This window comes from Patella vulgata, chromosome 6 (assembly GCF_932274485.2).
Source record: "Patella vulgata chromosome 6, xgPatVulg1.2, whole genome shotgun sequence".
NCBI lineage: Eukaryota > Metazoa > Mollusca > Gastropoda > Patellidae > Patella > Patella vulgata.
This window is the reverse complement of record NC_065884.2, coordinates 58242075-58259755: the sequence shown is the minus strand read 5'-3', so window position 1 is coordinate 58259755 and position 17681 is coordinate 58242075. Positions and strand designations below refer to the sequence as shown.

At 33.6% G+C, this 17681-nt stretch overlaps 1 protein-coding gene across 1 annotated transcript; it reads right to left on the bottom strand.

Annotated features, from left to right (window-relative positions):
- Positions 1-2444: 2444 nt before the first annotated feature.
- Positions 2445-17595, bottom strand: LOC126823405 (opioid growth factor receptor-like protein 1). The gene is made up of 8 exons (XM_050552227.2): positions 16865-17595; positions 16260-16304; positions 15292-15363; positions 14703-14775; positions 13744-13822; positions 12679-12745; positions 12057-12205; positions 2445-6913 (listed from the first exon to the last, which is right to left on the bottom strand). The coding sequence occupies exons 1-8, from the start codon at positions 17462-17464 to the stop codon at positions 6673-6675; spliced, it is 1326 nt and encodes a 441-aa protein (XP_050408184.1). The 5' UTR covers positions 17465-17595; the 3' UTR covers positions 2445-6672.
- Positions 17596-17681: the final 86 nt, after the last annotated feature.

Here is a 17681-nt window from a genome sequence, read left to right as displayed (position 1 = left end):
CATCAGCTCGATATTTTAGTTAATGACATATGGAATATAGATACATGAACATAAAATAAGTTCAGTTTATCTTAAAATTAGTTATTATCTCATTCGTACTCGGTCAACTTAGATATATTGATGGTTTACTCTATATAACACCTAAATACCTTTTTATTGAACTTTGAAATCTGATTTGAGCCACTGTGATAAACTAAGACCATTATTGCAAAGGAAAAGCATAATTTCATTAGATAAATGAGGGGTCAATTCAGATACCGGTAAACTCAAACTCCTTAAAGAATTTAAATCTTATTGGTGCGCTAGAGAATGTGCAGTTTATGTCGACTTTCTAAGATGTTGACATTTAAATTAGATGTACTGAGGTAAAACTGTGAACGATTTGAAACTTTTATAGTCGTTAACATACAAATGCTAGACCAAGCTGATGAATGTGGTTACGGAATATTTATAGCTACCAGAATGATTCTCACTGTATTGATAATAGTGATTATTGTATGATTATCCTAGCATCACTGGCCATATCTTCACATCTTCTCGTTCTTATAGATTGAATAAACTTGCCATATAAAGAGCACGACTTATTTTTCCATTATGCTTCAACATTTGACTATAAGGAAAGAGCTGTTGGTTGGCTTCATGAAGGAGTGTCAATGACCGAAGCAGCACAAAGACTTAAAATGTGAATCCATCTGCAATCTACAGATTACCGTCAACACAGTCCGATTCTGGACGTCCTCCTATTGCAGCTGGAACCAAGGTGGACTAGGGCCAGTAGGGGAACCCTAAAAAAAAGTTAATGTTCTCACGTAGCTTGGGGAACCTTTAGAGTCTTGAATTACGTCGCTTTTTGATATAAGAGGTGATGCTGTTGAGTAGCATCACTAATAATGTAAGAACACCACCCTAACTTCAAACAGACACCCAACACTTTTAGTACTAAACCTTAACTTTAGCCTATTACTAACATTGTTTCCCGCCTTAAACACTTTAAAGAAAATGGTAAATGTCAAAATGTTGTCGATCTTATAAACTACTTGACTTATAAAATAGTTCTACATGTAGTTTGTTTACAACACTTATGGTTTAAGAGGGGTTCTGTCAGTATTTTATATATATAATTTATACCTTATTTTACTAAGATTCGGAAGGCCACGGTGGCTCGGTGCGTATGGAAGTGACCTACTAACTGGACCGGATTTAGATGAAGAGAGCCTCTAGGCTATACCACCTATGAGGTCCCTCCCAATCCCACATTCTCACGGCTAGAAGAAGACAAAGGTGTATTTTAAACACAATTTAGCAAAGCCGTGGATGATGACAGATGTTTAAGATTACATAGCGTATAAGAAGCGTTTATGACAAGGTCAAAAATATCATACAATCTGGTTGACCGCAAGATCTTGAGGTCTTTTAGTCATTTTGAGTGAAGTTCTGCATCATTTGTTGTTTATATTTCTTTTGCAATGTCTATGTAGTTTGTCTTGTCCGTAGGTTTGTCTTGTCGGTTTTGTTTTATGTGTAGTGCGGTGCTCCTGCATTACTCACAGACCAGAAGGTTCCGGGATTTTCTCCTCTGGTTACTCTTGTCAGTGGTGCAGGACGGTCGGTTTTGAAACGTAAATAGTCATTCGAATGGGACGAAAACTGAGGCATGTGTAGATCATGGGCAGAGATAGGCTGTAGAACATAAGCGTGGCAGAGCCTTGAAGATGACCCGCGTAATGGAAGGCCATCAATAGCAACTATTCAAGAAAACATTACCCGGGTGCATGACATGGTGATGGCTGATCGACGATTGAACACTCGGCATATTGCCAGTGTGGTGGGCATCTCTCATGAGAGGGTTCAGCACATTATCGCCAAAATGACAAAAGTTTCTGCAAGATGGGTGCCAAAGCTCAGAAACGTGTCAGATTCCTGACGTCCCGTGACAATCTGCAACGTTTTGAAGCAGATACTGATAATTGTTTGTTCAGATTTGTAACCATTGGTGAGACCTGGATTCATCACTTTCAATCAGAATCCAAAATTCAGTCAAGCTGCTAGCATTGATGACGTCATGTGAACTGTGAACGACTTTTTCTTTAGGGTGGCGGAATAAATTTTCTTCCTGACCGGCATCCAGGCCTTGCAACATCTTTGGCAAAAGTGTGTACACCTCGAAGGGGACCATGTAGACCAATAAATGGAAACTCTCGACTTTGTACAGGTCTGTTCCAGACAGGTTTAGAACTTTTCAGCCAGACCTCGAATGTTCAGAAAACTGAGGATCAATAACGTGTGGAGATTTGATTTGAAATTTAATTCATTTCTGGTGCATTTTGGATTGATGCTGGAGGCGGGCATATGTTATAGTTCAATTTTAAAAGTGATAATGTCTCATTTGTATGTCACATAAATAAATATTACAATGTCATTTTAAAAAAACCCAGAACTACATGTAATAAATAAAACAGCTTTATTGTAAGCCTTCTCCTATTTGACAATTATAGTTTCTTATGGTTCATTTTATTGACAATGAATTCCCTAATATTACAAATTCAAAGTTGATACTATAAACAATTAATAATATATCATACATGATAAGTTTATTCTTTAAAAAAAAAAACAATGATCTCTCTGTCTCTAATAATAATAATAATAAGGTCTATTCATGCTAGTATGATGATAAGTTACATTGTATTATATCTGACTCTACTACATCAAGCTATTACAACCCCAGATCCCATTCAGATCCCCACTGAGATATTTCTAGGAGACAGTGAGAAAGAAAAATAGGGTTCAACACCCACTCGATACAAATTTCGCTACAGGAGGCAACCAGAGTAAATACATTTCGAGGGGCATATACACACTATAAGCAAAAAGATACATGTGCACAGGAAAGTAATATGTTTTGGCCATCCATCTTTCAATCAGAGAAGTTTTAAACTCTAACTAGTTTGTTCCTATTAACACAAGTTTACATCTGTTCCTGGCCCATCTTTAATTCATTCCTTAATAAATATAAAAACCAAATACAAACTCAAACAATAAAATATCATTGGGTGACTTTATATGTACAAAATAAAACAATATTTGTGTAGCTTTAAATATACAATCTTTGAATTAAAGAGATATTCTAGCGATTAAAGAACAATATTGTGTAGTGTCATCACTTTTCTACCCGGTCACTTTTTGACTATTTTGTTCACCTTCGATTAGACAGATAAGTTTAGAACTAACTCAATTTTTATGTATATTTTTTAAAAGTTTCTTTTACACATAACACATATAAATTTAACTGAATTTATTGTGTTTTAGGGTTAATTTCTTTAAAATTCTACTGATATAGCATGACTGACAGATCAGTTCTCCAGAAGGTTAATATCACTGCCAGTTAATCAAGAAAAAAACTCAAATTCAAAGCCCATAAGTCTACAGTAATAAACTACTACAAGGGAGAGAGAGAAATGGGGTTTAGCGTCCACTCGACACAAACTAGGTCATTTCGGGACGAACACATGGTTCAATTTCATTTCAATAATTCGCTTGCGCGTAAGGGTCTTTAGCAGTGGGAGGAGAAAACCCACTAGGATCGACTCCCGTACAATCAGGGAATCAAAACCACGCCAGTTGATTCAATGACAGACCTTATGATACAGCGCGCACGTGCTAACCATTCGGCCATCCAACCCCCTCTACTCCAAGGGTGTTCTCATGACAAAGTAGTATCCAAATTAACACCCAATATTTAATCCAATAATAAAATATAATTATCAACAATATATGTATATATTCACAGTTGTTAGTCTATCAACTTTTATTGTAAATAACAAAATTCTTGATTCTCTTATAAGACCTAATATTAACAACACCATAAATTATAAAGTATCATTTGGATAGATAAACACCAGTTAGAAATGTATTTCCAGGTAAAAACATCATTTTTTGAAATCAAGTAAAAAAAATATTATTTCTTTTCGATGTTTTTATGTATAATCCCATAATAAATATACAATTATACAAACTTTTAATTAATGAATTGATGAATATTTGGTTTGACCAACAGAGATGTTATGTTTGCTTTAATGAACCATCTGGTATAGTTATTGCTTTGAGCACAGTTTTTAAACTTCCCTATGATATATTTTCCATTTTTCCATGGATTAGGTGTCTCATCTGCCATCGTTCTATGAAAGAGACCTATCCACAACAACATAAACAATGAATCTGTGATTCTCAGAACATACACAACTGGTCCTTATTCAAAAAAAAATTAAAACCAAAATATTTTAAAATCACTACCGGTGGACCTATTTAATTTGGGTCAAAAATAAACTGTTAATTTCATTAGATTTTATTTGTTGATTTTTTTGTATGGGATGACAATATGTGTTAATTTACAATTTGACATGTATTGTTACAGGTAGTGTTGAGATTTTGTAGTCCAATGTCGAAACAGTTGCCTAGGCTATAAATTAAACCATAACTGATAAGAAAAAAGATGATCTCCATATTTTGAAACAATAATGTAATTGTATAGAGCTAGCCCAACATTACTCAAACTAATACATAAGATCAACCTAATTCAAATCTTTATCTATATTTCACCCAAAACTACGAACTAAGAATGTAGCATCTGTGCAAAGATTTTTAACTCTCTGTCCATGGACAGACTGTATTCTTAAAATATCTTAGCTTAAATATTCATGAATAAGGTTCTGTTTTGCCTATTTACAAAATCTGTCAGAAATGCTCAATGTATGTTGATAATGAAATATTCATGTATAAGTGATCACATTATAGAATACTTATGTTTTAATCACTTAAATTTATTCACTCCAAAAGATGTAATACCTTCTTCACTGTATACTGCAATACATAATATATTACAGTTGCAGTGTAAGAGTACAATCTGTTGTATGATTAAAATATCATCTTGAATCCCTACAAATTCATTCATTTATAAATCTGATAAAATAATAATAGTACAACAAAAATTTCAATCAATGTGGAATCCCATAAAACAATGAGAAGTGACATCAGGTGTTCTAAAACATGTAAGCATACCCTGCCTTGAACTAACTAAAATAAGTTTGGCTTTATGTTCTGTATAAAAAATACACTGTATTTATCTTAGCTGTTTGATGCTGACTAAATGCAGCTACCAGGAATAGTAACACTAAAAATGCAGTAAACAAATATACAAGTTGGTCAAAAACTGACAATATCAGTATCCTGAATCTCAATATGGGCCACTACAGTAAAATCTTGCTATTAAGACAAGATGTTGGACTAATATAAATTGGCCTTAATAGTGGAGTGGTCTTTATATACAAGTTAAAACCTCAGAATACAGAATTGGTACAACGTTTTAAAATAAAAATGTATACGTGAGTGACCTGTATACTGAGTGGGACATCAGCAACATCTCTCATGTATGTTAAAGCCACTTCTCTTTTAACTCAAATTTAATACAGCCGTTCATTTCAAATACTATACTTATTATAAAACAAAAACATACATATATAAAAGCAGTGAGGGAAGTGAAGCAAAGATAAACAATCATACCAATCAAAATAAATTATTTTATAAATAACTGACATACAAATTCCTTAGAATGTATTGATGGAGAGATATAGTTGTTTCTAATATAATAATATACTCTATAAACTGAGAGATTCAGTTCGGCCACCCCCACCCCCCACACTACAAAGTAGATCTTAAAGTAACGATGCATCATTTGCATTTTCATTAAAATATCAAATTATATTAATATGTACTTTGATTGATTACTTTACTTTAAATTAAGAAAACAAAATCAAAATACCATTAATAGATAATGTCCCGGCCTACCAATAAATTTCTGTGGACAACAAAATTGCGGTAGACTTATTATATGTAGCAAGCAGTAAAGATCGATGAGAGAGAGAGAAATGGGGTTTAATGTCCACTCGACACAAACTAGGTCATTTAGGGACTAACATATGGTTTTTTAAATTTTATTTCAACAATTCGCTTGCGCGTAGGGGTCTTTAGCAGTGGGAGGAAACCGGAGGACCAGGAGAAAACCCACGAGGTTGGACAGGTGACCCTACTCCTTGTCACGTACAACCGGGGATTCGAAACCACGCCAGTCGACTCAATGACAGACTTAATGATACAGCGCACGCATGCTAACCATTCAGCCATCCAACCCCCCAAAGATCGATGAAATTTTGATTCCACATTGTATATACTGAACAAAACTGAACCATTCTTATGATATTGTAGTTTGCAAGTGATTCCTATAATGCTAAAATGTCGCATCTAGCTTTTAAGATTAACTTCAATGGTCAAAAAAATTAAAACAATGGGAATAATATCTCCAATGCTATTACTAAATTCTATTATATTATCAAAGTTTACAATTCTCATATAAACATCTGAAATTATAACAAAACAATTCTGCATTTTATCCAATATTTTCAATTTTCATTCTAACATCTGAATTAAAAAAAAAAAAAAAAGTCTGCATCCTATCTAATATTTTCAATTCTCTGTGACTTGTGAAATATAGATATATTTTCTAACACAAACAAAAAAACACGGAAATAAGGGTCAGAGTATGTATATACACCCTTAATTTACGATACTCCCAAAGCTAGCTGTGAAGTAACTCGTGACCGTCTGCTAAGAGACCTAAAGTTAATATTTGGTGTCTTTATATCCTCTATCTATTGCATATTTTCGAAGTTCTTGTCGTTCTTTGTCATCTTTTATAGTTCCAACCCAATAGTTCATACAACTGTTTATAACATTCTTTAATGTCTTTTCTTCCAATGCTTCTTTCATCACAAATTTCACAAATGGTGCCTTGTAATGTTCATATTGAAATTCTCCCAGGGATTTCAGTATTCTTGTTATTCTCAGATAATTGTGCATTGATCTGTAAAAAGAAGAAATTAATATTAAAATATATTATTTGATTTATAAATATATTCTGTCATACTCAGTCATCATCTTTAAAGGTAACCTCCATTTATTAAGGGGCCAAGAAGAATCTCAGGATTTGTCAATACCTGTTCCTTCTTACCAGGGGTAATACCTACAAGGCTTATATGTGTTGTTTAGATTTGCCAATAGGATGAACGTGTAAAGTTACGTCCTTAAGGTGTAACGGTGATATAATAATACGTTTTTTTAAATCGGATAAAAATTATGACCTCTATAGGGTCCACAAGCTTAAAACACGATTTTTCGTACAATCAGGGGCCATAATTCAGGAAGTTATGGTCCGATATGCGCGAATATCGAAAGGAACCACGATCTTTGGGTTATATACTTACATTTCAAGTTTCAACTAAATCGAATAAAAATTGTGACCTCTATAGGGTCCACAACCTTGATATACCATATTTTTACGCTATTTGATAACGAACGGTGGCCATTTTGTCTGTCAGTTTTGGGCCGATTCACGAAATTCGAACTCAGCTGTCCTTAGGGTATAGCGGTGATATAATAATACGTTTTTTTTAAATTGGATAAAAGTTATGACCTCCATAGGGTCCACAAGCTAAAAACGCAATTTTTCGTACAATCAGGGGCCATAATTCAGGAAGTTACGGTATGATATGCGCGAATATCAAAAGGAACCGAGATCTTTGGGTTATAAACTTACATTTCAAGTTTCGAAAAATCGGATAAAAATTATGACCTCTATAGGGTCCACAACCTTGACCATATTTTTACGCTATTTGATAACGAACGGCGGCCATTTTGTCTGTCAGTTTTGGGCCGATTTTCACGAAATTTGAACTCAGCCGTCCTTAGGGTTTAACGGTGATATAAGCATACGTTTAAAGTTTAAACCAAATCGGATAAAAATTGTGACCTCTACAGTGCTCACAAGCTAAAAACGTGATTTTTCGTACAATCAGGGGCCATAATCCATGAAGTTACAGTCCGATACATGCCAATATCGAAAAGAACCAAGATTTTAGGGGGATAAACCTATATTTCAAGTTTCTTTGAAATCGGATAAAAATTTTGACCTGTAGACTGTTCACAAACAATTGTGGACGGATGGATGGACGGACGGACAGGGGCGACGACAATATACATCCACATGAAAATGTGGACGTATAAAAAAGACAAGTATCATACTTCCAAAGAGATTGTGATATAGCTGAATATCCTATAAAATGTCTTGTCCACAATATTTTTTCTAAATACCCACAGAAGATTGGGAATATTTCATTGACTATTGTTTACATTTGTATAATCTTGAAATCCATTCATTTCATTTTATCTTAGAAATATTTGGAAACTATAATCAAAGTTGATAAAGTAAAATCTCCTGATAATCTTTTAATCTACCCTCAACATTCCAATATTATCTTTAATAAAGAGAAATTAATTATGATAGGTCTTAAAGGTTCATAGCGATCAATCTAATATTGATGAAGTTGGCTTCCAATTAATGGCAAAGGTGTCGGTGAACAAAGAATTCTAAATACTGTGGAATCTGTCATATTCGTCTTTTGAATACTACAGCATTTTATGACATCCGTCATCATTTTAGTCCCGATATTTTTTCCATCTTACTTCAACCAACAAAGTTCAGCATACTCCGTATTCAGAATATTACAGATTATGACATCAATTAGCGGTCCTGTCATATGAATTGCATTGAATCAACCGTCTGCAATCGAACCTTTAATTAGTAGGTGTTAACCTACAAATGATTGACAAGCAATCACCAATCAATTATCAATGAAATTAAAACTGTGTTGATCTTTGTTGATTAAGATGTCTCAATAAAAAGTCGTCTGAATAATATATATGCTAAACTTTAGAAATCAGTGTGCGTGTCCATTCCGTATCTCTGTTGACAATTTCAATAAATTTTTCACACACGTGTTCAAAATGGATATTAATCACCATGGACCCTCGTATTTGGATTTATGACTACATAAATTTTGTAGAAATTATGGCAACTATCAATCTTTAGTGCCTCTTGCGGTATTGAGAATTCCGTCATGCTGTGTAATCCAGAATATTTTAAAAATCCTGTACAATGACGGAAGTGATAGATTCCACTGTCAATGCAATGTTCTTCAAGAAAGTATCTACTGTACACCAAGTCATAGTTCATGAGTGAGGTCAAATTGTGAAAAACATGTATGCAAACCAGCTACATTCAAATGTCATATCCCATTCAAAAATTATATTATTCACGATAAATTTAAGTCACTCAACACGATCATGCATTTTCAAAAAATAGCTAATTTTTTGCAGCTTAATCCATGCTAAAATGTACTCAAATTGATTATTAACATTAATTTGATTAAGAACCAAAATATCCATGATATATAATCCCATATCTTAGATTCAATTGGATTAAAAAGAGGCCCATCAAAAGATATTAATAGGTGGTGCCGGTTTGAATATATTGTCGGCAGAGAATGCTGTTTGTTGCCAAATTTTCATTTCATCATGTCATTGTAAATACTGAACGGTATTGAACCTAATTTGACTGATATTGGTTTGAGACATTCAAATATCAAAATATTGTAGTTTATGTGAGCGGGAGAGGGGTTAAAGTCTACTCGACACAAACTAGGTAATTTTGGAACTAACATATGGTTCAAGTTTATTTCAATAATTCACTTGCACGTAGGAGTCTTTAGCAGTGGGAGGAAACCGACGGACCTGGGGAAAACCCACGAGGTTGGACAGGCGACTCTACTCCTTGTCACGTACAAGCAGGGAATCGAAACCATGCCATTTGACACAATAACAGATCTTGTGATTTCACGTACACGCGTTAAACCACTAAACCTCCAGAGTGTTATGTAAGTAAAGACTATCAGAGATCATAAGAGCTCATGAGAGTATGATGTGTTTAAATTTAGGGGGGACACATTTCACAAAGAAAGGAGTCTACTAGTTTTATTGATTAAATATTAGAAACTCAAAATTGTAGACAGAAACTCAAAACAAAGCAATAAAAACATCATTACCCATGATTACGTTGTGGTTAAAGAGACAATATGACAAATAGTCATTATTCAACAGACATTTCAAAGACCCATTCTTCCAGACTAAATGACAAATATATACTTTCAGAATATCCATAGTAAAGTAAGGTTTACCAAAAAGTGTATTGGTCTAAACATTATTCAAACAGATTAATCTTATCAGAAATTATGTCTATATAAAGTTGCCATTTTATTTTTCTCTAAGTATAGGGTATATTCAGGGTGTATAGGAATCACACTGTCTGTATGTCTGTCACTTGTACATGTGCAAATCATGTTTAGATGATCATGAAGGGAGATAATCAAAGTCCTTACATGAGGCAGTAGTTCAGAGAGGACTGCTCTCTTTAAGTTAAACACAATGTTTAATTTGGGCATTAACTTTCAATGTCAAATCAGTGGACAGAAGCCAATATTACTAAGTGACCAGTTATTTAATCTGTAACCTATCTTTGTTTGTTTGTTGATAACTAATAAACGATTGATCGCCAGCTTTACACATTTATAAGACATCAGTGTTTCTAAGTTCTGACCCTATAATAGCTCAATGATTAGGGTCAATATCTAAAGGGCTTTTATCATCATTATTATAATATGATTTGACCTGGTCAGTACAGATAATATATTGATATTTACTTAAGAAACCTAGTTTTAACTGTTCAAGATACTGATATGTCTTATCAAATCATACTGTGAATTTATAAAAGATTGACTATTTACTATTAATTTATCATACTGTATCCTCTTTAAGCCACTACAAACAGAGCAAGAATGGGATTTTACCAGGGTCATGCTCAGCAAATACAAAGCTCAATTTGAACCATTTTGTTGCAGTTGAATAAGATACCAGGAATGGAATATATGTTACTATGCTGTATTAACAGTAAAAACTATATATATTAGTTTAACAGTCGCTGATCATCGTTTGATTGAGGAATCCCTGGCTAACTATAATATTGTGAAATATCAGACCAAAAATGGTTCAATTCTGTAAAGTAACTTAAGTATTTACAATGATCTGATGAACTGAAAATTTGTGAACATACAGCTTATGCTAAAGATGATATACAGGATATAGTCAACACACATGGCAGCGGCACCTGTCTTTTCATAGGCCTCATTTTAATCTGATTGCTAAATAATCAATTTGTGTAGATTTTAGCGTGGATGAATCTATGGAAAATATTAAACTTTCTGATTTCAACAGGCATTATAAATCTACCTATTGAATGTCTTTCATTGGGCTTTAAATGTTATATAAATTTTCAATTAGACCTTAATTAACATGACAAGACCATAATCAACTCTCGATGCCATCGTATGGCCATGATTTTAATTAGATTAGAACCTTCGACCATTTAATGATTAAATTCAAAAATAGAAAAGCGAGGCTAAGACTCGAATGATCAGTACGATGGTGACAATCAATGCACACATCTTATCAAAACTACAACCAGTGATAACTTTGCTCAAAATAAAGTAATTTGAATGAAATTTCCGATATATTCATTTTGCGTTATCTATCTTTGAAATATTAAGCGTGAACTGCCAGCTCTTTATCTAAATCTTACATAATGTACCTTTTAAGTCAAAATAAAGATATGAATTGGGTTGATCTGATGTGTAATGACGCTAGTTCAGTGGTTTGTAACCATGGATCATTTTAGTTTAAGTTTTGGCTTTCTGTGTCAATTATACATGTATCTCAACACTCGGTTTATCAATCATCCCACAAAACAAATCAACACATATAATCCAGGAAAATCGCTAATGTTATTTTTGGAGTTAGGTATTTTAATTCGTAATAAAATGCTTCAAAACAAGTTTATACTCATGAATGAATTCTCCTTCCTTTGTATGAATTTAAGCTGGGTCATTACTTGATAATTATTACTATCTATGTCAATAATTCACTTGAGCAATGGGAGATTACACTATAAATAATACTTTTAGGCCATTATTTTTCTACAAATTTAATTGGCCTTCTGTCCTGTCCTCCATATCGATTACTAGAAAAAATATCATAGCCCATACATAATTTGCATTTACCTGTTTAAATGAGCAAACTGACTCTGCCAGTTATCTCCCCTTCCAATCTCTCCCGTCTTCTCATCAATTATTTTCATTCCATAGAAATCTAACATCATTTCATAAGACTTGAGAACCCGGGCGTGTGCCTTTTTATCTTGTACTATCGCCTGATAAAATAAAAAAGGTCTTAAATAACCATAAACAATGTCTTATCTTGTATCTTGTCCGATGAGGTATCTTCAAATTTTGGTGAAACTTTTGGGTGTCTACGCCAAAGTCAAAAGTGGTGAAATGGGGTTAAACGTCACCATTCAGTGAGCCATGAGGGAAATTTTGCTCGAATAGAGTCTTGTCCACCTGATCTTCGTTGAATTCTAAATGCCAAGGGATCTCAGGTTTTTTTGGACCAATCTGAACAACACAATGCTGTTTCTTGCTGACTTCTGTACTTTCCCCCCCCAAAAAACGCTGATATGTGAATACACCCATTGCTTAAAGCAGAAAGCTATAGATTCTAAAAGATTCACAACTGCCTAGATTCTAACAAATATAGCTTTTATTAAATAACAGTAAAGTAATTTACAAAATATAAAAAAGCACCAAATCCACAAATAGATTCTGTGTTTTAATTGTTCCATACCTTAATTTCATGTAACTGAAGTTCTTGAGCATGGTAGTTCATTCCACTTTCTCTGATTGGAAACAACCTAAATCATAAACAAAACAAACCGTTAATAATTAATGCCACTGATCAAAAACTACATTATGAAAGTTGAATATCTAACACAAGGAGAGAGAGAGAGAAATGGGGTTTAACGTCCACTCGACACAAACTAGGTCATTTCGGGAGTAACCCACCGTTCCAATTTTATTTTATTAATGCGTAGGGGTCTTTAGCAGTGGGAGGAAACCGGAGGACCAAACTGCACGCAGCGATCCATCTACGTCATACGTCATTATGATCACTGCCCCAATTAGCCGCCATTTAAAACGCCCACGTGATCACTTTGGGGAGGGACTTATCGGCCGGACTAACGTTTTGGGTACACAACAGAGTAGAAATAACCCGAGCACGCACGTGTTTTATGTAAACACGTGTCTTTAGCAAAATGTAAACTTCTGCCAATCCGGTAAAAGCAATATATAATATGTACTAGTGGGTAATATTGCAATAAATTCTTTGCCATTGTAAACTGTCTTTAGAGTTTCAATCTGTTTATCTTTAAAAACAAGGCTAGATACTCCTAAATTTGTCTTCGCAAACAAAACCCCCTCTGTGAAATTACCTTTTATGGGCGCCGCCATATTGAATAATTAGAGGACTATTTTGTGATTCGGCTTTGATTAGTTTGACATCTTTCATACTCACAGCGGCTTAATAAACATATTTAATTTCATTTAATATGACAATAGAAGAGAAATAAATACTTCTAAAAATTACTAAAAAAGCATACTCAGTGTAGGAATTAAAATGTCGGGTAATTAGCTTAGGGCCTGTTCTCAGGCGAAGCTAGCTGTAGACAGGCAGCCTAAGTTTGGGATGCCGGAGGACCTGGAGAAAATCCACAAGGTTGGACAGGCGACTAAAACAAGGAATATCATACAAAAAATGGTTCAATATTAAGACAGCGTCACTTATAAGTCAATGGTAAAATGTTTTGGCCTGTTAATAATATTATCTACCATAGATGAGAAAGTTACATACCATTGAATATAACCATGATGTCCTTCTAATAAACCAAAATTACCCCACCATTTCTTGTGTATATCATCTATTTTATCACCTAAATTTAAACCATCAATTTAATAAATACATGTAGTCAAAAATAGAAGTCATACTATTTATTTCTGTATTAAGATGTCACATTTTTGAATGCATCATCTATTTACTGAGATAAGAGAAATGAAAAGAAAAGAAAGGAATGGGGTTTAATGGCCCACTTTGGTTATTTTGAGACTAACATGTTTTAGTGGCTAAACAATTCTGTATAGAGAAATGAAATGAAATAGGGTTTAACGTCCTACTGTTCTGCTCCGACTGGGCTAATGAAGACAGGCATACGTCATACACTGTGGTATGAGGGAAATTTTGCCTGGGCATTATGTCCTACTATTATATCAAATTCCAAATCCAGGGGATCTTTTATGTGCATGCCAATGTATACACGGGACCTCAGGTTTTTCGTACCATCCAAATGATTACACACTTGTACTTGTCAAGCCCTCCGTCCTGCACCACTGACAAGGAGAAACCACGTTGGAAAATCCTGATGAACTTTTTGGGCCGATGCAGGGATCAAACACGCGACCTCCAGGCTAGTGAACCAACGTCTTACCCACTTAGCCACAGTGGATCCTTTGTATAGAGAAGAATTGGAATAAGTTAAACCACTCTGCATCGATATTAACTTTAATGTATAGCATTAACAACGTTAACCATTGGGATCACATTTATAATAACTTTAACAGAAATATTTTAAGAATGCAGACGCTTCATTGGCCATTGTGTTGAATTACTAGTACAAATATAGCTCTAGTACAATGAAATATTTTATTTTCAAATATCAAGAATAAGAACCTGGCCAGGGCTATAATAACCTGGCTAGGGCTATAATAACCTGGCCAGGGGTATAATAACCTATATATACATATTATAATAATTACCATCTGGTCGGGAATATATTTGGTTTTTATAAAACTCCATATTTGATACGGCTGTTGGATCATCCTTCTTGCCCTAGAATAAAACAAAATTTACTACATGTTACATGTAAATGACATTAAAACCAATTATCATTTCTATTTATGGCATTAATGAATTTTGTTTTATGAACATGCAGTATTTTAAAGTTTTTCAAATAACTTCAATCCGTATACTGAATATTATATGTTGTCTGATAACGGGTGAGTACATGTATCTATATAATACACATTCTGTATTATTTCCCAGAATTTCTTACTGGTGAATTATATTAGCCATGACTCACCACAATGGGTGTATTGATTAACCATTTTTTCACAAATTGATCAACTAGATATTTTTTTAGTTCAATCAGATGGAAATAGATTTATGAAGCTCTAACTATTAAATCGCATATTCAAAGAAAGGTGTCTGCTACTAGTGTAAACGTCACACCATCAGATAAAAAAAAAAGTCAAAAGTACAAACAATACTGCAGTGTGTGCTAGCCTTAAATAATCATAAATGGTTATCTGGTCTAAAAGAATTTGTAATCTAGGGGAGATAACTTACAGGATAGCCATTTCTGTATGTTTCTGTATCTCGGTCACTCCACCTCTTATACAATCTACTTGGTCTTTCCCACTGTAATAAAATATAATGTGTATTATTAGAATAGAGCATCATCTTGTAACAGGGTAGTATTAATACTTCGCTACACAAAGTTTTATGTCCAACAGAAATTTTCTTGTCAAAATTTGAACCATCAATTTAATTGTTAATTGTATAATTTATGTATATTGTGCATTATAGTAAAAGAAAGAGAGAAAAATGGGGTTTAATTTCCACTCGAAATAAACTAGGTCATTTTGGGACCAACATATGGTTCAATTTTATTTCAATAATTCAATATGGGTCTTTAGCAGTGGAAGGACACTGGATGACCTGGAGAAAATCGACAAGGTTGGACAGGCACAGACTGATAGAGGTATAAAATATATTAGAGAGTCTATATGTGTATTCGACATGTAAAGTATATTAGAAAGTCTAAAGTACTGTATATGTGAGAGTCTATATGAGTCTGAGTATATCATGTTAATTAAATCTATTTTACACACATATTACAGTACAGATGAGATGAGTGTCATATAAAGTACAGGAGAAAGGTAATATATAGGCCAGCTAGCCTGTTCCTCAATCCTTTGAGAATAAAATATTGTTTATAAAAAAAAAATATAAAGTATATTAAAAAGTCTATATGTAAAGCATATTGTGTATAAAGTGGCAATGTAATCAAATTTGAAATCTGTTAGGAGATTAGTATTTTACTAAATAGTAAAAGTTCCCACTTATTCTACCCACTTTTGAAAAATAAATTGACATATACAGGTATCTAACAGGTACTGAGTTGATGTCAATGAATTTACTTCATTTCTATGAAAGAATCATTAATGAAACACCACCCAAACAAGATAAGTCAATGAGGTAATCAGTGCCAATGTCTTAAAAAACAAAGAAGACCTTTATAAAAAAAAACTTACAGCATCCTCGTCACTGTCAGAACTTTTATTTTTAGATCTGGTCATCTGAAAGTAAAAATGATTCTAATTGATTTAATTTTGTCTTACCCATATCATATATAACCACATCACGTTGATCAAGAAGGGAATACATGTGGTTTAACATCTTGTCAAAAACGAAATAAAAGGATTATATTAATACTAGTAACATACATCAGAGTCATGATATACTTTTTTACTTTCTATGATTGAGTACACAGAAAGAGAGGTTTAAACAGACAGAGGTGTTTATTGAGTGATGACCTGATGTATTTTAACTCATAAAAATATATTGAACTATCTTTTTAACACATGGATAAAGTCCAGGCTAGAGTTCAGAATCTGCCCACCATCACTGTAGCTGTCTGCTGTAGTACATGCAGCGAACCTGGGTTACCTCAGCACATAGTTAAACAATTATTAGTGGAAAGATTCATTAATCACTCCACAATCAACTGGTCAGAAAAGGTGAAAAATTTGACATAAACTTGTGTTTTTGTTTTTTTTAAACTATATTATTATAGGGCCAATAGGGCCTACATGCTGATAAACTATTACTATAGTCAGATTTTAGAAAACAATCTTACAATTCGCTTTGCAGCATTTCGGTTTTTAATGGCATTTCCCATTTTCTTCTTTTTTGTTTTGACAGGTTTTTCTTTCTCTTTTTCTTTGTCACTCTCGGTATTACTAATTCTATCTGTATCACTACTGGCACTACTGGAACCAGAATCTGAGTTTTTACTTTGATTTACACCAGAAACGTTTTCTTTGGAAGTTGGCCGTACGTAATCAGTCATCAACTTCTGGTTCTTTAATGTTTTACCTCGCGTTTTAGATTTAACAACTTTTTTGGACTTCGTTTTCACATCTTCATGATCATGTTTCAGTGCTCGCAACTCCTTTTCACTTCCACTGCCCCCACTCGCATAATAATCATCTGTATTACCGATTAGGTTGTCACTTATCTGATCTGAATTCGCATCATCCACTTGCATGGGTTCATCCTCATTGCAAGAATCTGCTTTTGAATAAGTTTCGTCATTCAGTTTAATTTCTGGGGGATTTCCTTCCTCTATTTCAGTTTCTGTTGTTGGCTTGTCACCCACAGTGGCCACAGCTTCGACTTTAAGTTCAATTTCCTTGTTTACTTCATTATTTTGAGGTGTATCTTCATTATTAGACATCCTTATACTCCTTCATTATCTAAATAATGTATCCTTAGATATTACTTTTCTTATTGTGCTCTCTATCATAGATGTTATTCTAAATAAAACTTTTTACTTTCAGATTTCTTTTCAACATGCAACCATCTTTATGGAATACGAAACTATGTCTAAATATGAAAAAATCTATTATTGTCGATTATTATGGCGATAAGACAAATCAAGTTACTTTCTCAAC